Source organism: Mercenaria mercenaria, chromosome 16 (assembly GCF_021730395.1).
Source record: "Mercenaria mercenaria strain notata chromosome 16, MADL_Memer_1, whole genome shotgun sequence".
NCBI classification, from domain to species: Eukaryota; Metazoa; Mollusca; class Bivalvia; order Venerida; family Veneridae; genus Mercenaria; species Mercenaria mercenaria.
This window is the reverse complement of record NC_069376.1, coordinates 20237599-20262322: the sequence shown is the minus strand read 5'-3', so window position 1 is coordinate 20262322 and position 24724 is coordinate 20237599. Positions and strand designations below refer to the sequence as shown.

The 24724-nt window shown below is 35.8% G+C and overlaps 2 protein-coding genes across 2 annotated transcripts; one reads left to right on the top strand and one right to left on the bottom strand.

The window, feature by feature from the left end:
• The first annotated feature begins 137 nt into the window (after positions 1–137).
• On the top strand, positions 138–3993 carry LOC123539687 (cholecystokinin receptor type A-like). Its single transcript, XM_045324407.2, has 2 exons — positions 138–348; positions 2460–3993. The coding sequence occupies exons 1-2, from the start codon at positions 317–319 to the stop codon at positions 3745–3747; spliced, it is 1320 nt and encodes a 439-aa protein (XP_045180342.2). The 5' UTR covers positions 138–316; the 3' UTR covers positions 3748–3993.
• Positions 3994–4640: 647 nt separating this feature from the next.
• Positions 4641–24034, bottom strand: LOC123540110 (tetratricopeptide repeat protein 38-like). Its single transcript, XM_053526320.1, has 13 exons — positions 23877–24034; positions 22213–22290; positions 19034–19115; positions 18516–18675; positions 16534–16707; positions 15475–15550; positions 14548–14667; positions 12821–12916; positions 9677–9758; positions 8078–8243; positions 7635–7791; positions 7019–7092; positions 4641–6662 (listed from the first exon to the last, which is right to left on the bottom strand). Exons 1-13 carry the CDS (start codon positions 23913–23915, stop codon positions 6578–6580), a joined length of 1389 nt encoding a protein of 462 aa, XP_053382295.1. The 5' UTR covers positions 23916–24034; the 3' UTR covers positions 4641–6577.
• Positions 24035–24724: the final 690 nt, after the last annotated feature.

Here is a 24724-nt window from a genome sequence, read left to right as displayed (position 1 = left end):
CATAAGTTTACCACTTCCTATCCTGTGATGACTTATCCATACTTACAAGCTATCCAATTACCAATTGTTTACGCTTGGTTTTCGTATGAAATAAAGTATGTATTGTTTCGTTAATAGGAAAGTGTTTGTAGGCTGATAGTTTCAAGTAATGAAGTGGCAATTGGAAATGCGACACTTGTGTAATGAATGTCGAAACTACTTACAATTTAGGGGACTATTTTATTGCTGATAAACATAGTCAAAGTAATTATGTATTGTGCACAGCTTGTTTCTCTTTCCTAAAACAATATTTTACGAACTTCTACATCGATGCCATATGGAAGCAGTCTTGGATAAGAAATACCATAGGTATGTGTATTGTTATTTGATGTTAAATAGAACGTAATTAAGAAATGGTACATCCCAAACAGATTATTGTTGTTGAACATTGTTGGGAGTGACGATGCAAAGGAATTATATAAACATACGCATCAAACTTAGTAAGGAGGAAATCACGATCGGAGATCAACTATTTTGATTGTAATACGATAATTGACTTGATATCTACACTCTTGACATCTGATCCACTAAATATTTGCCACCGTGGCCGAGTGGTTAAGATCACATTCTTCTAATCACATACCCCTCTCCGATGTGGCTTCGAGCCTCACTCGGGGCGCTGAATTCTTCATGTGAGGAAGCCATCCAGCTGACTTGTTCTATCCGGGTGCCTACTCGTGATGAAATAATGCACAGAGGGGTAACTGGGGTCTTCCTACACCACCAAAGCTGTAAAGTCACTATGACATATTATTGTGTCGGTGTGACGTTAAACCCATAAAAAAAAAACAACTAAATATTTGCCTGTTTTATGTGATTTTCTTATCCAGTGTCCTGGCATGACGTTTGACGTAATGGTTGTGACGTACAAAATGTGGAATCATTCCATGATAACACATTTTCAGTTTTCTTTGTTTTATAGGAAAATAAATCATGTGCTAGAATGGCGTTTAGAATGAAGTTAAGAATGATTTATTTCGTTAAAAATTGGCTACTATTTGCATCAACAATAACAATACCATAGAAGTGGTATACTGTAATCATTTTCTAGGAAACCCTAAGGGGTGAATTGACATTTGTTTGGACATGTTTTGTTTTTATTTCATATAAACTCACCATATTTTCTTCTATCAGATGCGAAAAATGAATTTAAAAGTGCAAATATAAAACCTTTATTTAATGAATTTCCAGGAAAAACAGTAAATGTTTCACATGTGTTTACAATAATATCCTTCTGAAAAGAACCGCCAGGCTATAATTTAGTCACGGGTTGTTTGGACCATCAACTTAGCATTTGGTTATAATATTTGAATTGTCGACCTATTAACACATGAAATGGACGAATTAAGTATAGTCTGATTTGTTTGCAGAAAAAATAAGCGAAGTTCATGCTTTGATAAGTGGTGCCTAAGGATTTAGTTCATATTATATATTTTCATGTATTTCTCAGAACAGAAATTAACAACTTGGTGTAGTGTTGTTTGATGTGATTCAATACCTTTATTTATGACGAAAATTGAATACAAAAATGTAGTCTGTTCGTTTGAATGTTGTTATCACCGTCTTTTTTAAATAAATGAAACCATTCTTGAATTATATCACTTTTAATTCATTGGGAAAGGAAACAGATATCCCTGTAACTCTTTTTTCCCCGGTAATTTAGAAAAAATCGCTAAACACTTGGATAGTTAATTGGATCTTTATACCGGTGAGAGAACTGAATGTTTGAAGATAACAATTAGAGCTATATATAGTTTTTTATCTTAAAAGAATCATGATGCATAAAATGTTATTAAAATAGTCCACGGTATAGTTCAATCTTTTACCTTTATTTTGGTATCCTACACGTCATGTTTTTTCTTCAGAAATCTGGAGAACAATCATATTAAAGCAGGTCAACCTTCTACCCTTTAGCATGTTTAGAGTGTCCTTAAGCTTGTCTAATATTACAACGTATCTGTACAGGTTCGTGTGTACTGTGTTTGTTAAATCTTAAACTTGTCTTGACTATAAATTACACAAAATTATATTTTGGCATGACACAATGCTCTGTTCAGACTTTTTCAAGTTTTAAAAGTTAATTTCAACACAAAACAAATGTTTTATCAAGTGGTAACATATTATTTCTATTCATTTCGCTAGAACTTGGCTATGAGTTAAGTGAAATGACAAGATCCTAGGTTCAAAGCCTGTACATACATGTAGTTAGAATTCTTTGTCATGCATAAATAAATTATGCAAACCAGTGTACAATTTAGTCAATTCCATGTAAAATTAACTTTTATGATTATTTTGTTTCTTTTGTCCAATATGTATAGTAATCCAAACCTTTGTCAGACATGCATTATGGAATTCTCCGTTTCAGACAATTTATCTATTCAACTTAAAAATGAATATCTAGTGTTTGATTTTTTTTTCAGAACTGACAGATCAATGTTACAAACAACGATGGAATGCCGCTCTGAATCACATGCGAAATGTTATCGAGGCGATGGCAACGATAGTCTGTGGACTCCTCTTGACCCTAATGTTGAAATGGAAATACTCAGTTCGCTCGATGAGAAACAGTTTGAAATCCTTATACCATCTTTCATTATTGTGCTTCTTGCAATCTTAATCGGTATCCCTGGAAACGTCATTACAGTCATAGTGTACAAAAAGCGTATGAGACGGACAGCTTCAAGGATTTTCATTTTGGCTCTGGCTTTCTGTGACCTTATGAACTGCATCATAACCATGCCTGCAGAAATCAGCATAATCGTCAACTTTTTTACATATGAACACCCTATTATATGCTCTATTGGTAGGGCACTGACCTATATTCTCAATGGTGTGTCGGCATTATTGTTGTGTGGAATAGCCGTGGACCGCTTCAGAAAAATTTGTCGCCCGTTAAAACCCGTCTTTACTCCTAAGAAGACACGAGCAATATGCTTTGTAGCATCCGCGATAGGATTCGCATTCTACATTCCTGCGTTTATACTATATGGTACACAGACTGTACGAATTGAACATCCATACGGTGACATTTATTTCAATATTACAGGACACACGTGTCAAATTAATGATAAATACAAAAATACTAAAATTCAGAAGTATATCTTAGGTATATGGTTTCTGGCTACAATTATTATCATGGTCATTTTGATTGTAGTATACGCACGAATTGGCCGGGCTGTGTACAAACGGTTGAAACTTGAAGAAAAGAGACATTATTCAGTTTCTACAGCAACCAAACCAGCCAGGCGGAAGATGATTGTAGATCATTCATCTGAGACAAGCTGTTCATTTGAAGATGTTCTTGAAGCAGAACGCAACGACCAGCCCAAAGTTCTAAAATCCATGTCTATGCCATTGCGGCATAAAATTGGCGACGGTTTGAGAAAACAATTTCGGTTGTCTGCCCCTACTGTTTATTCGCTAAATAAAGAGACGGTGTCACGGCGTATCCGCGCGGGAAGAACAACGCTGATGTTATTTTCTGTGACAATTGCCTACGTTCTCAGTTTTATTCCTTTTGTGGCTATAGTAACCATTCGCACAATGAAACCCGACTTACATGACTCTCTTTCTGATGTACAAAAAAGTGTTTGGAATTTCTTTCTAAGATCGTATGTTATTAACTGTGCTGTGAATCCAATTTTATATGGTTTCTTCAACAAGGACTTCAGAAAGAAGATGATTGGTTTATTTACAGACTGTTGTTAACAATGGAGGATGTAGGGTTGGTCAATACCAGGCATATTCTTGATACGGATCTTGAAGTTTTTATACTTCACCCCAGTGAGGAGACACAAATGTTCTCACCTTATGCAATTATTCAGCGCCCGCGTTCTTTTTGTTTTGGTTTTACAGACTATAATTAATTGTCAATGTATTTGCAAACGTGGTTGTACATTTTTGGAGTTAATTGCTAACCTTTAATTAGAAATAAACTTCGTAAACTATTTTGCACATGAGGTTTTATCTTATAATTTTTCGGCATCATGCATTGTCTTCGTTTTTAACTTTGAAAGCATGCATACGTGCATGCGTACGTGCGTGTGTGCTTGTGTGTATTGCTGAGTTACATGTGCATTTCTGTGAGTTGTGTGTACACTTTTGCAAGTTGTGTGTACATTGCAGTGTTTGAGTTGTGTGTATCAGACACGAGTTGAGTGTACACTGCTGATAGTGAGTTGTCTTTACATCGTGGTCTGTGAGTTGTGTGCATGCTGCAGTCTGTCAGTTGTGTGGTCACTGCTTTGAGTTGTGTGTACACTGCAGTCAGTGATTGTTGTGAACACTGCAGACTGTGAGTTGTGTGAACACTGCAGTCAGTGATTTTTGTGAACATTGCCGTCTGTGAGTTGTGCGAACAATGCAGTCAGAGATTTTTGTGAACGCTCGGTGGGGCGACGTTCGGCGAACAACGTTTGTTGTTGCGACAGAACGGAATAACGAAATGGCAAAAATTAACCACCATATCTACGTAAGTCTGTTAACTCTCGTACATCTTTCCTATCGGTCAGTTCATATTTACAGTTCCATAAGGCTTGAATTATTACTCTAAAACAAAATAAAACAGCTGTCCAAATAGATATTCTGCATAATTACACTGATAGAAAATCACTTCTTTTAATACTGCAGTTACAGCCATAAAGAGAGGTATTCAGTAACAATGGGTTCAAAAAGACTTTGTACAAAGTTAATCAATAATTAAACCTTTGGCACATATCTAAAGAAATACTTATCGGAAATAGGATTTTACAATGAACTATAATATTTCATGTTCATAATAAAATGTGGCAGTCATATTAAACACAAAGGCGTTCTAAGCTTTTAAAGGTATTTGTTTACATTCACTATATACATTAAATTGAAAGAAAAAAGCCGTTATTTTCATATAAAGAACATTGGTGTAATAATAATTATCAAGGATGGCCTTTTACAAAATATAGCAGGAGCAATCTGACGTCATTCAGAAAAATAAAACAAAATAAAATGGCGTCATTCGAAAAATTGTTTTTAACTTGGACACCGAAATTTCAAAAATATGGAATTTCCGTTGTCTTTCACATTTAATAGGTGAATATTGTCTTGTTACGTTTTATCATAAAGTGTGCGCGACTTTTCCATAAATAGTTACATCTTTATCATCGCACTCAATACGACAGCATATCTGAAAAACGTCACTCTTCCGTGAACAATATTAAATAAAATAAAATGAGTGAAATGAAATATATCCAACACTTGATACAAAGCAGCACTACTGTTTCGATGTCACATGATGTGAGATTTACAACAGCCGTTGTAACGTTTGTTACTTTGTTTCCAAACTTTCTAAAACTTACATAAAAGAGACATTACAGTAAATCTGGTGTACTGTTTCTAAACAACAAAGCAGAGAAGAATAAATTAAGGATCTGATAGAAATTATTCCATACAATTACATATAAACACTAAAACAAAATTTCGAATTCTTCTTTCCGAATCAGTAAAAATTACATACTATAACAAAATATACTGACAGTCAAACGACTGAATTGAGCATCAAACATAACGTGTTCACAGACTAAACGTTGATATCAAGTTTCTGATTTTTTTTTGTTTTCACATCGACACAATAATTAAAGGTTAATAGCTTTGTATCGGAAAATATGCACGAGATCTGCAGCGGAAATACTGCTCGACTTTAGAAGCGCAATATTCTTCCGCTAAAGAACGAGTGCATATTTCCCGATGCAAAGATAATCTTTTTGCTACATACATATCTGCACGTATAAATATAATGACTCTGTAAATATTATGAATTTGTTCAATAGCCTGAATAGATTGACAATACTGAACTAAGTAAAAGATTTAATGCAACGACACACATCAAATTACGTGACGCATCCGATATGAAATCCTGGCACCAGTGTATGGAAAAATATTGACGTTTCCGCTACCATTGTAACTTAACGGGGAAATAGAAACCAGTATGCAATAATAGTTCATATGTCAGTTTTCAGGCTCACGGGCTCTCACCTTGGTAGAACAAACAGCCTTCCGCATGCCAGCTGGATGGCTTCCTCGGATGGAGATTTCAACGCCCCAGGCGAGGCTCGAACCCACATCGCTGAGGGGAAAGTGGTTCAACGTCAGCGACCTTAATCACTGGGCCACGGATGCCACAAACAATTTTCTGAAAGAAACATATTATCATAATTATGGTTAATGCCTAACTACTGTGCCCAGTTGCATGCATTAGATACGTTCACTGTCTAACGGTTGATATCCAGTTTCTGAATGATGTCCAAAAAGCGTAATAGACTAGTTGAAGAAACAATTAGATATGTAAAGTTCACCGATTAACTGCTGATATCCAGTTTATGTAGGAGATTTCCGGTATCATTGTTACCTAGTGGAGGATAGAAACGAGTTGATGATCAGTTTAGGCAGAAATAGTATGTTCGATGACGAAACGCTGAAGAAACTACTGTCTTTCAAAAACATATACATTCTATATGACTGATGTGAAGATTTTGCAGGACAGCGTCCTATGATCACATACTAGTTAATGACTGATAATCAGGTTCTGCAGGAGCCTGTCAGGCAATGGTGACGACTCTTTTTGACATTTCATCTCCATCAGCAGATGACTGAAATGAAATAAAATGCACATTACAATATGCAGAAAAGGCAATGCGCAGCTGACTTACTACTACATGGCAACATATGATTTATACATCTTAAAGTAAACATAAACAAAGAGAAATAATTAAGCTTAAACATATTGAATATACTAGTAACTCATTCTTTCTTTGATGCCAATGTATGTGATCCACGATGAAACCAAATATCGTTAGGTACGCTATTTCATTTAATGAAATTCTTGCAGCTAAAATAACTTACATGTAAGAATCCAAATATTTTATCAAATGATTTAGCTGATTAAAATATTTCATAGTAGTTTTTAGAAAACTTAATTATAACATTGTAACTATGCACGATATACCTTGCGTATTTTTGATTCTGTGGTAGTTTCGACCTCGCCGCAGCATGGATAGTGAAAATGTTCAAAAATTCATTCTGAAATACAAACAGAGTATCCTAAAACTGTACTTACATACATTTTTTGTATAGTTTTTTTTTCAATATACACATAACATGTTCATGAAATCTTATAACAAAGTGTAACCTGGCATAAACACATCACATAGCATGTTCATGAAATCTTTTAGCAAAGTGTTACCTGGCATATACACATCACATAGCATGTTCATGAAATCTTATAGCAAAGTATTGCCTGTATATACACATCGCATAACATGTTCGTGAAAGTGTATTGCATCTTGTATCTTGTGGTCTGTCATTATGTTCAATCAGAAATATCTGGGCAGGTAAGTATCCACTATCTGCACCTGTACATAACTCCTTCCAACTGTTTATACTGTTTATTTACGTAGCCTGTCGTCATGTCAGAACAAATAATACTTCGGCATGACTTTCTCAAAATCTTTATACTTATTACTTAAGTGGTCTGTCAGCATGTTAGACCAAAAATACCTGGACATGACTCCCTCCAGCTCTATACACTTGGTATTTTAGTGGTATGTTAAATCAGACAATACCTGGGCACGACTCCCTCCTATTCTATACAACTGGTACTTTTGTGGTTTCATGATCTCAACAGCAGTGTCATACTCCTGATCATCATACGCTTTTATAGCCTCAATGATTGGAAGAGTGACGTCAGAGTAGATCTTTGCAATATCACCAATACCAGCCCTTAAAAAGGAAACAAGAAAACACACGCTGCAATAAAACAAACACAAATTATTTAAGAGAACTTGTTAGTAGACAAACGAAGGTAAACCGTTGATTCTTCAAGTAAAAGGAGTTATAAAATGTGTAGATGGTCATTTTTAACAGAAAACAAACAAACAATAAACGCAGAATAGAAATAGATAAGCATCAAACGATCTATACATTCTCTAAATGAATTCTGTGATAGGTACACTATTGATGCGCCAATGAATGGGTACCTTTTGCTGAGGTAAATATAGATACTTACTTTATAGATGACTTTACGCTAGTCAAGAGACGGTCGCTCTCTTCTTTATGATTTGATCCCAGGCACACCAACATGCTGCATATATCATAATATGACCATACGTTGTCTTCAATATGTTCTTTGGCAATTTCGAAGCAGTCAGACCACCTAGATCCCAAATCATAGCCTGGATACGGAAAGTATTTTCTATAATATCATATGATTCCATCCAGTGTCCTAATTTTGACACGTATTCAAATTTCACTTAGAACTCTCAAAGACAAACATTTTCACCTAGTGGCCGCTATCTGTTAACAAGGCTTTCTTTGATTTAAAGTTTGACAAACGATTACTCAGGTTCTGAAAACCTGACAGAGATTTTACGAAGACAAACATTCTGATCAGGCTTCAAGTTGATCATGTACAAAATGTGACCTCTAAATTGTTTACAAGGTTTTCTTATCATTTGGCCTGCATGCGTATTAACCTACCTGTTTAAGATGAGTCACTTTCGTTCTTGACCTTGATTTTGACAGTTTCCTGTATGTATATGTGTACTGACTGAGAATCAAGTTTAAAACGGAAATATGTATTAATATGTATTAAAAATCATAGGTAACCAGGCTTGATAATGAATTATCTGCGCTTGAAAGTCGGAAAATACTGAAAAAACCGACTTTCGAGAGCAGGTAATTCATGATCAAGCCTGGTTACCTATGATTTTTAATACATGCCGGTATTTCCGTTTTAAACTTGACTCTCAGTCAGTATACAAAGTTTAAAGAAATTCTGTTCGTAGGAAATGTTTTGCCTTGTATACATATAGGCAATTGTCCCATTTACCCTTAACTGTCAGATCTAGTGACATTATTTGGTTAAGATTGCCAAGTATCATACTTGTCCAAAATTAATCAGTGCCAATATTGTGACTGAGTGTTAACAGTAAAAATGCGGACGATAAACAACTTGTCATCCATCTAATACAAACAGTTTTCTTCTGCTAAAGATTTGGGTGTGTTGACTTGTTTAGATATAGCGGCAAAGTTTCTATTCTTCAACATTTCTTGCAAGGGGTGACACTTCGGTCAAGCCAACAACGAGTTTCAGAATGACAACACTATTATTGATGTCCTTATAGACACTTGAAATGTGTTACCTTAAACTTGATATCGTTTTATCTTTATTTCTTTATATTCTTTTAGTAAATCTTTCTTATATACTATAATAAAACATTTTTGTCATTATTATTTAAAACAGCATTGTTTTTGCCTTGATAATATGCAAATCAAATAGTTTATACAAATTTATTTAGGTCGACTGTGAAGCAAGTGCTACAACGTATACCAATCACTTTAATCACTCTCGATACCTCATTCCTGATGGAATCCATCACTACGAGGGTATAAATAAAGAGAAGCCAGTTTCCCTTTTTATGTTGAGCGACAAGCTAGGGCGCTATGGTATCATTTTTAACATGTTTGGTATGACGCGGGTACCTCCTACGACCTCCCTCACTGGAAGCGGACATTCTACCAGTACGCTATCGAGACGGTAATTGAAACAGACATTTGCTTTTGTGTTAACTCATTATCGTTAGGGACAGAAGAAAAGAAAACTAACCTTCAGCTTCTAATCTGTAACACAATGAGGCCGCATCAGTTACATTAAATATTGTTTTCTTACTTTTCATATGGGGCATGATCTGAAAAAAAAGACAAAAATCACTTATTATCAATATACTCGGTTCTCTCAGAGTTAATGTTGCCCTTGGTGCGATCGTTAACTCAAAATATATGGATACATACTTTAAATAAAACGGTAATAAGTATCAAGTTTTGACACACAAGTGTGAGTGATGTATATAAAGATAGACACACAAGTGTGAGTGAGGTGAATAAAGTTAGACACACAAGTGTGATTTCTGAGAGTTACAGCAGTTTGAGAAAAGAGCAAGAATGAACCATAAGTAAATTTTTAGTCAGCGGTATAAGTCTCGTTTCACAAGGGACATGTCGCTTTGTTGTAGTGAAAGTTTCTGCTAACAACAATGTTTTAATAAGCTACAGATAGGTCAAAATGACTTGAAATATTTGACTATTTCATGTTGCCATAAGGTTTAAGGATACTATTTCATTATATCGAACTAACATACGTATCAATAAGTTATAAAGTTTTCTATCACCAGTCTACGTAGCCAATCAAAAATCTCTTCTCAAATCGATCTAATCATGCCCCATAGGATCTGTATTACGAAATGAAATTTGATATTTTCAAGAAACCTATATCTTCTTACTTATACCATGCAATAGTTAATAGTTCTTCACCGAATCTGCGCTACCGACGTTAACTGAACCAAACTTGAAGCATGAAAACTAAATTGCTTCAACACAAAACTTTTCTTTAGATGAACATACCTAAGACAGCATTAACTTTATCAATGCTTTTACAACCTGGGGACTCTTTTAATTCCCATCAACAAGGGCACATTACTAATCACATTGTTCGTCTATACTTAAGTTTGCTCTTCCCTTCTAAACACTTAGTGTCTCAGTTATAACGTTTTCACAATTGAATGAAACTCTGCAAAGATAACAGCAAGAGATATTTAAGTCCTTGCCACTAAAGCCAAGGTCAAATGTACTTCATGTCTCGGCTATACAAAGGTTTCCAACATCCATAAAAATGCTAAACATAAAGAGTAAGTGAGGACAAACGTTGGGTCCCTACTTCACAGAACAAAGTAACAGGGAATGGCACTATGACCAGAGTCTGAGTTCAAGTTGCCGCTTCGTTATAAAGAGATTCCACTAGTAGATATCTTTAAGAGCATGGTATTTGTTAGGATTCGGATGCTTGTAACTAAAACCCTAATTTTTAACTTAAGGGGTAAGACCAGACTCCTGCGTAAACACATCTTCTCATGCTTAACGTTTATTTGAAGTATTACACGAAACCTCCGAATCGTTAAAAGAGTATACCGAGTGTTATCCCGAACTTACGCGGAGAGCAACATAGTTGCTTATCATGCTCAACATTTGTGTAGAGTTTCACGCGAATCCCTTTAATCCTTTACAGTTATAATTAAGAAGCATTAGAACAAAACGTACACTAACTAGCTACTTATTTCTAAAAGAGTACGGCTCCCGTTGGTGTTTAAATAGGTCCCAGCTTTAAATGTACTCAAGAGCGTATCACAAGCAAAGTTAGCTCAAGAATCGTGTGTATAAGCTCTACATATCTTAAACCTTGACCCTGTTAAGACTCCGAAATGATAAGAGTCTGGATTTCGTTATAACGAATTTGGATTACATTCTATTTCCATACTCAGTAATGAAATAAGATTTTGATATTACGACACAAGATTTCACTAAAACGAAACTAGGAAGATCGCAACGAAATAAAAATAAAATTTCGTTAAAACGAATTAAGATTTCGTTATTATGGGACAAGATTTCATTTTAATGAACTAAGATTACGTAGAAATAATCTTTCGTTATAACAAATTTTTAAAAAGTGTATTGAGTATGTCATTTTGGAGACGTTGTAAATAAAAAAGCACTATTTACTGATATCTGGATTCATTTTCATTGTTTGTTTTTTTAAAGTGCACTTATTTCATAAAATGTTTTGTTTAAAAAAGCTCCTCTTAAGGAAGTATTAGACGGTAAATTTATATTTATATTTGGGTTTTACGGCGCACCGACACAGTATAGGTTATATGGCGCCAAACAGGACTATAAATTTTGGTTTCACATCTCATTTACATCGAAGTATGGAATCAAAATTTACATACCTGCTGGATTCACAGGGTTACAGCAAAACGAAGTGTTAAGACCCTATTAGTCGCCTCTGACGATTAGACGGTAAAACCGACACTAAACATCTTTGAAGATTTTGGAATAAAATATTTTCGGAGTAAGCCATTTTTATACAGCATTTTGTTTTACAGTCCAACTTTTGAAAATGCCACTTCTGTAGCACTATTTTAAAATTTGGCCAACGGTTTCTGACATAGAATGGAAATTTTCTGAACAGGACTTGTATAAAACCATTGTAAAAACATCCATGACCAGTTTCATTGAACTCCACTAATGGTTTCAGAGAAGAAGTAAATTAAATTAAAGATGATGAACTTTTTTTCACAGTCAAACGTACGGCGAGTGGTCATAATGTTTTGCTCAAATGAGCTAAAACTAATTTCTAAAGCTTTAACAAAATATTGGCCGACGCATAGGTAACAGAATAGATTATTTTATTTGGTGAAGGCGAGCAAAAGTAAAATATTTTTAAAAAATGCTACAGAAGTATCTCTATGGTAAAATATTTAGTCGGCGATTGGTTGCTTTAAATATTTTTTCTAAAAAAAGTATGTATACCAGAAAATCATTACCATAGCGTCATAGCAGAGCAATATTTAAATGATATAACTATTTCATGCAATATCTAAATAATTTGCACCAGTTTATGCTCTTCAAGGAGTGACCTGGCTAAACAAGTTTCAAGTGAATAATCAAACTCACTTTAATATCTCCTCCTAGCGATAAAAGCACGACTATCAAACAAGAGGACTCCAGTTTGTCCGCACACCAGACAAATAGAGCGTTCCTCTGGTTGGCTTATTCACTTATCCGAGAAATTTTGATTCATATAGGGAACACGACATGTGCTCTGGTGCAAAGTATTGTCAAACCCATACCTAACAAACACATCAGTAAAATAAATTATACAATTCACACAGCTATTGCAAGTTAAAACAATCCTTACATAGTTGTCTAGTAGACCAACTGCTGATTCAAAGTCGCCATTCTCATAATAATAAAGCGCCCAGTGCCAATAATTATGACATCGAAGTATAGTATCCTGTGATAGATAATTAGAAGACACATAGATAAAAACAGTAAAGATATATGTTTATCAATAGCAATTGAAAAAAGAAAAAAAAACTATGCATTTTTTAAAAATATTATTTCAGTTTAAGACATAATCTTTCTAAACATAATAAAGAACTTAAGTGATTTTGTTGCAATAAGACTTTACTACATGCATGTTTTTGTCCTACAGCGTTTCTCTTCATACAGGACAATTTTTAATAAAAGGAGCCCACAACTCATTAATGGGATAAGTTTCAGAAAGGGATCACTGGTCTATTTTTAGACTCTGTATATGGAATCCACATGATTGATTTGGACGCCACAACGTCTCACAACGTCACACTGTGTAGATGAAACTTTTATTTTATACTCTTCTGTGAAATACTGAAATTTATCAGTGAAATAAAATTGATATTTTCACTGTTTCAAACAGTGAAAAATCATTTTTATTTTTCACTGGTTACGGAACTACATTTGAATGCGAAATGATATGAATTATAAATGATAGGAATTATTTTGCAAAAATTTCTTCACTAAACGTATAGATGTATAAAAATAATAAAAGAATCATAGATATTTACATTTTATCATAATAAAAAGGAAAAGAAATCAGGAAACGTAATAGAACAATTTATAGTTTTTCTTCAGAGACATCCTGACGTCACGTCATCATCACATTATGATGCGATGCACGTGGCGTTGCGCGGACAAACCGAATATAATTTGGTTAAAAACATTAAAAATGCATGAAATAAATAGAAAATTTGTTTGTTTCAGTGTAAGATCGAAATATATTTCACTCGTGAACACCATAATTTACATTTTTTAATTTACAAATATTGCATTATAGTGTTCACTCGGTGAAATATATTTCGATCTTACACTAAAACAAACAAATATCCTCTATCTATTATATCCCAGTCACACATACGGCGCGGATATCTACGTCTAACCACGGATAGTAATCCGCATCGATCCGTACCTGAGCCGTACGGATTTGTACGGATTGATACGAATTGATACGGATTACTACTTTAAGGTACGGTGGCTAAACGTAGCTATCCGCGCCTATGTGTGACTGGGGTTTTAGGCAAGTATATCAATATATAAGAGTATAGAAAGCTTTCTGACAATACAAAATACCATCTTCTGGTGCATAATGACTTTCTGACAATACAAAATACCATCTTCTGGTGCATAATGAGTTAGATACACGGGTTGTAAGCTTAATCATGATTATTTGGTATCAAACATCGCTAATATCTTTACCGGTTCAATGATAAAGAATATGGATATCTTTGCAGCTTGGCTTGCCCCACCAAGGACATACTTGAGCTCATAAAAAACAGTTTTGACTGGCTTTAATGCCGAATTTACATTCGTTACGTTTTTACAAAAGGATAATATATATATATATATCTTTGTATTGTATAACTATTGTAAGAATAATCTTTAACCATTTACTTTTGTCACTGTGATATTATCACTCTTAGAAAATGGTCAGCTTCAATTTACGGTGGTATATAAATAAGATTAGCTGTACAGTGAAAAATGACTAAATAAAATGAAGATCATTTTAACAAGTATTCCGAAGCATGCCAAGGAATAAAACATACTCACGTTCCAGTTGTTTTCAGTTGCGGTCATGAATTCTATCCCTTCTTTAACCTTCCCAGTCATTTCTTTACAATGTGCAACGCAATGTACTGCCCAGGAATCATAACGGTTGATGGCCAATGCCTTGAAACATTTAAGATTAAGTGAAAACCTATTTTAATATTTTGTTGGCAGAGACCCTTAAACCCAGAAAATTTATTCCAACAAACATTAATAATAAGACAATTCATTAAACAGGTAAGAAACTAATTATAGGCAGAACGACAGAGACACCATCAGTGTCTGCTACGGTGGCAACCGTTCGGGGAAAAAGGCATTGTTTTGGTATGGTCATTTTATGACACATATGTTAATATGAATTTATTGTCAAGTGTATTGCATATCCGTCGGCACATGGATTTTGAGTCACGTGTATTGCGTATCATATGTCTGACGGCACATGGATTTTGAAGTCACATGTATTGCGTATCGTATGTCTGTCGGCGCATGGATTTTGAGTCACATGTATTTCGTATTGTATGTATGTCGGCGCATGGATTTTGGAAGTCACTTGTATTGCGTATCGTATGTCTGTCAGCACTTGGAATTTTTGAGTCTTGTGTATTGCGTATCGTATGTATGTCGGCTCACGAAGTTTGGAATTCTAATGTATTACGTATCGTATATCTGTCGGCTCATGGAGTTTTGAAATCCAATGTATTACGTATTGCATATCTGTCGGCCCACGTGTATTGCATATTGAGTATCCGTCGGAACGAATATTATCATACTTACGTCGGCATATGTTCCATTCAGATAATCGCTTGTTCTTGTGTAAATTATGTCTCGGTCTTTTGGTATCATGTAATAACAACTCGAAAACGGTCAAAAACAACATTCATTTACCAAAGTGCAACATATACATCATTTAGTAGAAATCCCTGGTTTTACCTTTCTTGCTGTTTTTTCAGCTTCAGAATACATGTATGTCTCCTCTAATCCAAAGGCATACATTCCCAACAGATTGCTGCAAGAAAAGATGTACTGTTTAAACATATTCATGTAGACGACATTGATTTTAAAGAAAGCTCATGCACGTTTTTCTGGACGCCTGACATCATTATTAGTATAATATATTGCTAAGGCATAATAAAATTAATGTTGTTTTATTAGACGTCGATGTCATTTCGTCCTTTAACGTTTTTTTTTTCTCCACCTTTTCACCTGAGATTTTAGATACTATCCGTGTATTCCAGCTTTACACCCACACCAAGAGTAAATAAGGACTTCGGATGCTTTTGTCCAAATCCCGCCATTGCAGCGCAAAGAAGTGTAAAACTCTGGTTAGTGTCCAAATCCCGCCATTGCAGCGCACGAAAGTGTAAAACTCTGGTTACTATCCAAATCCCGCCATTGCAGCGCACGAAAGTGTAAAAATCTGGTCATTGTCCAAATCCCGCCATTGCAGTGCACGAAAGTGTAAAACTCTGGTTACTGTCCAAATCCCGCCATTGCAGCGCACAGAAGTGTAAAACTCTGGTCGCTGTCTAAATCCTACCATTGCAGCGCACGAAAGTGTAAAACTCTGGTTACTGTCCAAATTTCGCCATTGCAGCGCACGAAAGTGTAAAAATCTGGTTACTGTCCAAATCCGGCCGTTGCAGCGCACGAAAATTACTGTCCAAATCCTGCCATTGCAGTGCACGAAAGTGTAAAACTCTGGTTACTATCCCACCATTGCAGCGCACAGAAGCCTATAACTCTGTGTACACTCAAATGAATCAACTGAACGCCACCGTGTTTCCAGAAAACGTAAAAAAAAATCATTTAAGGTTAAAAATTGTTACCCAGTGTCTTTCAGTTTAACTAATGTAAGACAAACGAAACGGTTACCAAAACAATTCATCTTTATAAATGTACTCTCAAAATAGTACATCGATATATATAGCGGCAGTAGAGAGAGAATTTCCCTTGTATAGCCTATAGAGTGTATGGCAGAATTCGACTTACCCATAAAAAGGTGTATCAGGTTTCCAGTAGGGCAGTACTCTAGCGCAGCTGTCCCTAAGTCCCCGTGACAGACCATTGAAAATATACATATCGTGGAGAAATTTTAGAGATAACATATCCATGGGATATTCTACTAAAATATCTTCCCACTTCTCACAAGCGTTGTCTATTTTTCTGAAGAAAAAAACACTGAATTAAATAGCATTTCTACGTACACGGGTGGTAAACGCGCAATCCAATTCCCGCCGGGAATACGCTTAAAATGGGTTGCGCAACGTCCGGTGCTGGTGTTGCGCGTAAAAAAAGACGAAATTGAGGTATGTGAAGTTATGATTTTGCTTAGTATGAGGCAAGTATAAATTTTCTCGAAAAAAGCAAAATGCTATTCGACACAGATATGATAATACATCATATGTGTAAAATATCTGGTTTGTAATTTATGATTCGGCTCTATTATCACAAAAACTCTGGCGACACGAAACGTGAAAAAAGTATGAAATCAACAAAAATGGCAGTTTCTGACCTCATATGCCTAATCTGAGGACATCTGATGCTTTTTATGATAACTCAACTGTTATAAAGTAACGAATATCAAACTTATTTGTTTCAAATCCTGCTTACGGGGACATAATTGACAAAATAATCATCGGGAATGGGGTTGCGCACCGGGAATGGAGTTGCTCATATACATCATAATGTGTATAATGTATACGCGCAACTCCATTCCCGGGGCGCAACCCCATTCCCGATTATTTTTTGCCAATCTTTCCCCCAAAGGCAACATTTCATTCAAGTGTATGTAATATTCGTGACTGTTTTACACGTGTTTGACCATTCGAAGCGTCACATTTCCAGAAAGAAGGCACAAGAGTTAGAAAATTTGCATTTTTCATGATTCCATGCTTTTTTGACAGCTCGAGCCATCAGAGTTTTCGTGATAACAGAGCTGATTCTTAAATTAATAAGTTGGTATTTCACACATATGATCCGTATTCATTTTTGTGTCGAATAGCATTTTGCTTTTTTTCGAAAGCACTCGTAAATGTGTAATTATTTACAAAAACAAAAACCCACCTACCTCGATTTTGTATATATTGATGCGCAACACCAGCACCGGAAGTCGCGCAACCAATTTTTAGCGTATTCCCAGTGGGAATTGGATTGCGCGTTTACCACCCGTGACGTATGTCTGACGACTCGAATGTTCTTTTACATATGAACATTCATATATACGTCCCTCTAAAAATTTTGAAGAGCTACAGTTAATTTAAAAAAGATCTTCAGTGATTAAAAAACATAAAAAATCAATCAATCAATAAATCAATCAATCAATCAACAGAAATATGAGTTTACCAAAGTTAGAGGGAGTCAGTGGCGCAGTGATTAGCAGGTTGAACTACAACGCCAGCGTTCCGGGTTCGATTCTCGGTCGCGGCTGATATCCCGACTAGTGTTCAGTACTGGGTGATTTACTTAAATTGGTACTGTTTCCAGCAGTATCGGCCTAGACTGGAAACTGGGGAGGTAAATATGACGCCTGCCATGGGCTCGGCTGGAAATAAGTTGTTCCATCCATTCCAAGTGGGGACTTCCGTCGGCTACCCACATTAAACAAGAAACTTTTTGAATTGACCAGTTCTTGAGCCAATTTAACGGAGCTTGGCTGACCCTCCGTTTTATTCTAACAAAAAAATATTGTGCCGCTTTGAGCTTAGCACCAGCAATCGATAATCTCGTGATAATCCAGATATATCGACTTTGAAATCTTCCGCTAAAATCTATCATAATTGTTCTTGTATTCTGTGAACGACTTTTGTATCATAATTTTCCAGTCCAGATAAAATGCTAGTATGCCTCGTTAACAAAATCACTTCATTAAAAGCTGTTTGCAAGCCTAATTATTCTGGAAGGGAAAGAAATGTAGACTTTAACAAAGAGAAACAATTAATTCTACTTCAAAATATCTATAAAACTTATCTCACCCTTCTGACAGATATTGCACGGCTTCCGCATGCTTTCTTTCCCATGGTTTTACGTGCGGTTTCTTTGCCATTTCAGCCATCTTGTATACTTCCTGCGCATGCGCATAATTCTTATGGACAAACTGAAATTTGGTTCCCAGCTTGAAGACATGCCCCATTACTGCAAAAAAGTTATAAACTAATGAAACTCAACATAGAAACCAAAGTTCCATTTATAAGGATGCATCGTGTGTATGACTTGGCCTACTTAATCAAAATCATGATAGACATTAAGTATGATAGTTATCGTACAAACTGAAAAATTCAGATACCCTGTCACCGGGTTTTGTACAGCGCTGACTGGATAATTTTTGGTGTGTTAAAGGACACGACGCAGTATGTCATATTTCCAAATAATTGCGGCATTGTACCAAACCTAGTACAATCGTTAATCCACCACATATCACACAATGTCATGTCCTTCACTCCGAGTACAATTAATATTAAAACTGAGTAAATTGAAATAAAATGCAACTTACAAAAATCTGGGTCTGCTTGGAACATTTTGCTGATGCATCCATCCGTTCCACCCAAGTTTGTGTCGTCATGATAGTTCACATACTGAAATAAAATCATCATAATATAAGGAATATATTTACTATTAAAATTTACTACAATCTAAATGTTTCGCCTACACGACGTCTAAAGTGGCAATTATAATAAATACGTTCTCTTATAACACTGACAAATCCTGCAATATCGTCAAAAACAATCGTGTCAACTCCACTGTGTGGCAGATCTAGCAGATGGACATATGCATCCGACTGAACTCTGTTGTCTGGTAGAACTACTTTAGATTCGACTGAACTGTATTGTTTAGTAGGGTTACTTCACAATTTTTCGAACTTTATTGTGGGACAACATATTTCCGAATCTGCTGAACTTTGTTGTGTGGCAGAGCTACTTCACAAACGTCAGAACTCTATTGTTAGGCATACTTATTCTTAAACGTCTGAACTCTGTTGTGTTGCATATCTACCTCACAATCGTTTGGACTCTATTATTTTAAAGATCTACTTTGCAATCGGTTTTGAAAGAACTACAGTTCGCAATCGATTGAACTGTTGTATAGCATGCCTTCTACACAATCATCTGAAGTCTATATTGTCGCATAACTAATTCAAAATCTACTGAACTCTTTTGTGTGGCAGAGTTTCTTCAACAGAACAATATTATGTGGCATACCTACTTCATTATCGTCTCACTTTACTGAACTATCTTTAGTGGCATGTCTGCTTCACAATATATTGAACTTTTATGTGTGACATAGGTCCTTGACTATCAGCAGAACAATATTATGTGAATTACCTTCTTCACAATCGTCTACCTACTTCAAAAACGTCTTAACTCTATTGTGATGCATACCTACTTCACAAACGTCTGAACTCTATCGTGTGGCATACCTACTTTACAAACGTATGAACTCTATTGTGATGCATACCTACTTCACAAACGTCTGAATTCTATTGTGATGCATACCTACTTCACAAACGTCTGAACTCTATTGTGTGGCATACCTACTTTACAAACGTATGAACTCTATTGTGATGCATACCTACTTCACAAACGTCTGAACTCTATTGTGATGCATACCTACTTCACAAACGTCTGAACTCTATTGTGTGGCATTCCTACTTCACAAACGTATGAACTCTATTGTGATGCATACCTACTTCACAAACGTCTTACTCTATTGTGTGGCATACCTACTTCACAAACGTATGAACTCTATTGTGATGCATACCTACTTCACAAACGTATGAACTCTATTGTGATGCATACCTACTTCACAGATGCATACCTACTTCACAAACGTCTGAACTCTATTGTGATGCATACCTACTTCACAAACGTCTGAACTCTATTACTCTATTGTGATGCATACCTACTTCACAAACGTCTGAACTCTATTGTGATGCATACCTACTTCACAAACGTCTGAACTCTATTGTGTAGCATACCTACTTCACAAACGTCTGAACTCTATTGTGTGGCATATCTACTTCACAAACCTCTGAACTCTTTTTTGTGGCATACCTACTTCACAAACGTCTGAATTTTATTAAGTGACATACCTACTTTACAAACGTCTGAATTTTATTGTGTGGCATACCTACTTTTCAAACGTCTGAATTTTATTGTGTGACATACCTACTTCACAAACGTCTGAATTTTATTGTGTGGCATACCTACTTCACAAACGTCTGAACTCTGTTGTGTGGCATATCTACTTCACAAACCTCTGAACTCTTTTGTGTGGCATACCTACTTCACAAACGTCTGAATTTTATTGTGTGGCATACCTACTTTACAAACGTCTGAACTCTATTGTGTGGCATACCTACTTTACAAACGTCTGAACTCTATTGTTTGGCATACCTACTTCCAAAACGTCTGAACTCTATTATGTAGCATACCTACTTCACAAACGTCTGAACTCTATTGTGTGGCATATCTACTTCACAAACCTCTGAACTCTTTTGTGTGGCATACCTACTTCACAAACGTCTGAATTTTATTGTGTGTCATACCTACTTTACAAACATCTGAATTTTATTGTGTGGCATACCTACTTTTCAAACGTCTGAATTTTATTGTGTGGCATACCTACTTCACAAACGTCTGAATTTTATTGTGTAGCATACCTACTTCACAAACGTCTGAACTCTGTTGTGTGACATACCTACTTCACAAACGTCTGAACTCTGTTGTGTGGCATATCTACTTCACAAACGTCTGAACTCTATTGTGTGGCATACCTATTTCACAAACGTCTGAATTTTATTGTGTAGCATACCTACTTTACAAACGTCTGAACTCTATTGTGATGCATACCTACTTTACAACGTCTGAACTCTATTGTGTGGCATATCTACTTTACAAACGTCTGAATTTTATTGTGTGGCATACCTACTTTACAAACCTTTACAAACGTCTGAACTCTATTGTGTGGCATACCTACTTTACAAACTTCTGAACTCTACTGTGTGGCATACCTACTTCACAAACGTCTGAACTCCATTGTGTGGCATAACTACTTTACAAACGTCTGAATTTTATAGTGTGGCATACCTACTTTACAAACCTTTACAAACGTCGAACTCTATTGTTGCATACTACTTACAAACTTCTGAACTCTACTGTGTGGCATACCTACTTCACAAACGTCTGAACTCTATTGTGTGGCATACCTACTTTACAAACGTCTGAATTTTATTGTGTGACATACCTACTTCACAAACGTCTGAATTCTATTGTGTGGCATACCTACTTCACAAAATTCTGAACTCTATTGTGTGGCATGCCTACTTCACAAACGTCTGAATTTTATTGTGTGGCATACCTACTTCACAAACGTCTGAATTTTATTGTGTGACATTTTAGGTAGCCGTGCTTTAGCAAACTGAAGTTTCTATTGTCAATACATAATTGTAGCGTGGAGTTAAATTTGAAAAACTAGAGCTAACTTTAATACGTACATTGTATTATGTTTTTGTCATTTTCAGAATCATACTGTTTTCCTTAAAGGTGAATTTGAAGTGTGTTTTGTCCACACAGGAAGATGTATCAGTTTGAGGGATCGGGTGTATCCAACCGCTATACAGGCGCGATAAGAGTCACTCAGGGACGTATCTCCGCCCTAAACGGTAAGACTTACCTGTGTGAGACACGCGTCATACATCTTACATGCTTCATCGCTGGGAGAGGAAAATTCCAGGCCAAGTGTCTTCCAGTCCTGAAGAAAAGATATTTAGAACAAATCAAAATATCTGAGTACGGCAATTACTTTAAACCACTGGGACACGCAGGGTGACATCGGTAACATCAGTGAAACATCAGTAGCACAGCAAACACTCTACTATCGTAGGCCATTTTAAATCAAGAAAGTAGATAAACATGTTGTTGATAGATCTTTTGAAAGTTAATGGAATTTGCAACATCCGTCACGCCCCCTAGAACCGGCTTAAGTGGAACTCTATTATGCATAAACATTGAATGGACTCCATGGTCCTAAAGGTCTGGAAAGTACAATAACGCTGAGTTCAAGTATGTGGTGGCATTTTACGCTTAAAAAGACTGCTGCTCTGATAATCAATTAGAGAAAAGTGCAAGAGAATTCTTTGGAAAATAGATGGACTGGTCTCCTAGTTTTTGGGGGAAAGACCGGTGTTACATTTGGGACACACAATGTCATGATTAAAGATGCTGAAAGATATATTTTCGTCTTAGAAGCAATAAAAGTTTTCTGACATAAATATAAATTATACCGACTCATGGGGCCAGGATAGCCTGGGAAGTTGTTGATGATTTATGTTTGGTTCGTGATATATACCAAATCTCTCTGCTAAATAGTATGAACGCTCTCGGGCTAGGGACCGGGAGTTCGAGCCCACACTCCTCCAACTAAAAATACTAACATTGGGATAAGAGAACCATGTATCAGTGTTTTACATCTGTCATTCTAAAGAAGAATGGAAGCGTCTTCTGTATTTTAGAGAGAGAGAGAGAGAGAGAGAGAGAGAGAGAGAGGAGAGAAAGAGAGAGAGAGCATGCGATAATCAACTTTGTAATAAGTCCTACGTATAACTTACTAACTCATACGTCCGTCTTACTAACTCATACATGTATACCCTACGCAGGAGTTACTGAGTGACACGTATGACTTAGTCGATCATACACACGTGTAAGAGTTGATAGGTCGTACGTAATAATTAGTAAGGTGTACGTAGGCCTTACTATAAATCTCTGTACTGGCATTAGGACACTTCCATAGGAACGACATTAAAAAAACACGAACATACAGATTGAACTAAAATATCGTTCAAGCAGCAACATTAAGTTGAAATAGGCCAGTCGAAACTATTTCAGCAAATGAAATCGAATTTAATCATTTTTAAGTTTGCTTTTGCGCGCCTGCATTTTGTTACTTTCAAATTACTCGCTATCGTCCTAAAAGCTTGTCTATAAACTCTGTCATAATTACAAATACAAATTCTTTTTTCACGTTAAACGTTTAGTTCACAACAGTAACAGACATTATCATAACAATGTCAAAGTAGTGAGAAAACGTTTTTTACAAATACGATTGCATGTGCTATTGATTACCAAACAATAAAGTTTTGACTACTGTGTATAATAATAATAATGAACTTGACATAGTCACACTTCAAATGCATAATACAAAGCGCTGAAATAGATATGACGGTCATGTCTGAAAGAAATATTTCAAAAACTTACTAAAATTAAGCAAAAAATCCGAAAATTGAAACCGGTGACGCGACAGCAATAAAAATGTTTTAATGAAGTATTTGAAAATCTTACTTGTGCACTCCGCCAGTGACAATGGGGATGGGATGGCATTTCCGAAGAATCAGTAAAATACTCCTGCCGGGGTTTTATATTTGCCAGTTGTTAACCTGTGTATTAGTTGGAAAAGGGAGGTCACTCGACTTACTTCTTTAAAGGTAGTCAATCACATTTGTATGGAATTTCAATAAACGACAGCGTCCTGCTTACTGCTTACTGCCTACTGCTTAAAACGTCCTGTGCACTGTCTACTGCTTACTGCTTACTGCCTACTGCCCCGTGTTCACAAAACATTTTATTTTGTTTCAGCTGAGTTAGAGCTTGAAATTTCATATTAATTTTACTAAAACTTCAAGACAAATTCCAACTGAAATTGACCATTAACACTGACTAGTCATTTGAAAATAGTTATTAACTTAACTTTAGTTTTGAACATGCTATGTAGATATAAATGACAAATAAAGTTTCATTATCAATATCAGCTGAGACTGAAAATGGTTTGTGAACACGGCGCCTGCTTGCTGCGCACTGTGTATATTTTATAGAAATAAAATCAAAACATTATTACTTAAAATTAAAAATTCTACTTTTGCTTCCCATTCAACTGTAGTTCTTTGAAAAGCTGAGCGTGATGTCCTTCCCACGGCTCTTGGAGACAAACAAATTAACTTCTTAATTATACTGGCACCGTTCAGTATGGGGCGCGTCACTGGAAAAGGGAGCACTCAGTCTGTGACGTTTGCTAATACATAGGCACAGACATTTCTGACCTAAATGAGCAACCTGCACAGCTGGTAGAGTCCATGTATGTATGATGCTTTACATTCCTCATACTAACTGGGTGCCTGTAAAACGTGGGATAA

Bases quoted from the DNA above. Each gene is read 5' to 3' on its own strand.
- LOC123539687 (XM_045324407.2), top strand. From the start codon at position 317: ATGGAAGCAGTCTTGGATAAGAAATACCATAG. The intron at 349-2,459 runs GTATGTGTATTG...TTTTTTTTTCAG, and splicing joins TTGGATAAGAAATACCATAG to AACTGACAGATCAATGTTAC.
- LOC123540110 (XM_053526320.1), bottom strand. From the start codon at position 23,915: ATGCCATCCCATCCCCATTGTCACTGGCGGAGTGCACAA. The intron at 18,676-19,033 runs GTAAGTTGCATT...ACTTTTTTGCAG, and splicing joins CCAAGCAGACCCAGATTTTT to TAATGGGGCATGTCTTCAAG. The intron at 16,708-18,515 runs GTGAGATAAGTT...TTTTTTCTTCAG, and splicing joins GTGCAATATCTGTCAGAAGG to AAAAATAGACAACGCTTGTG.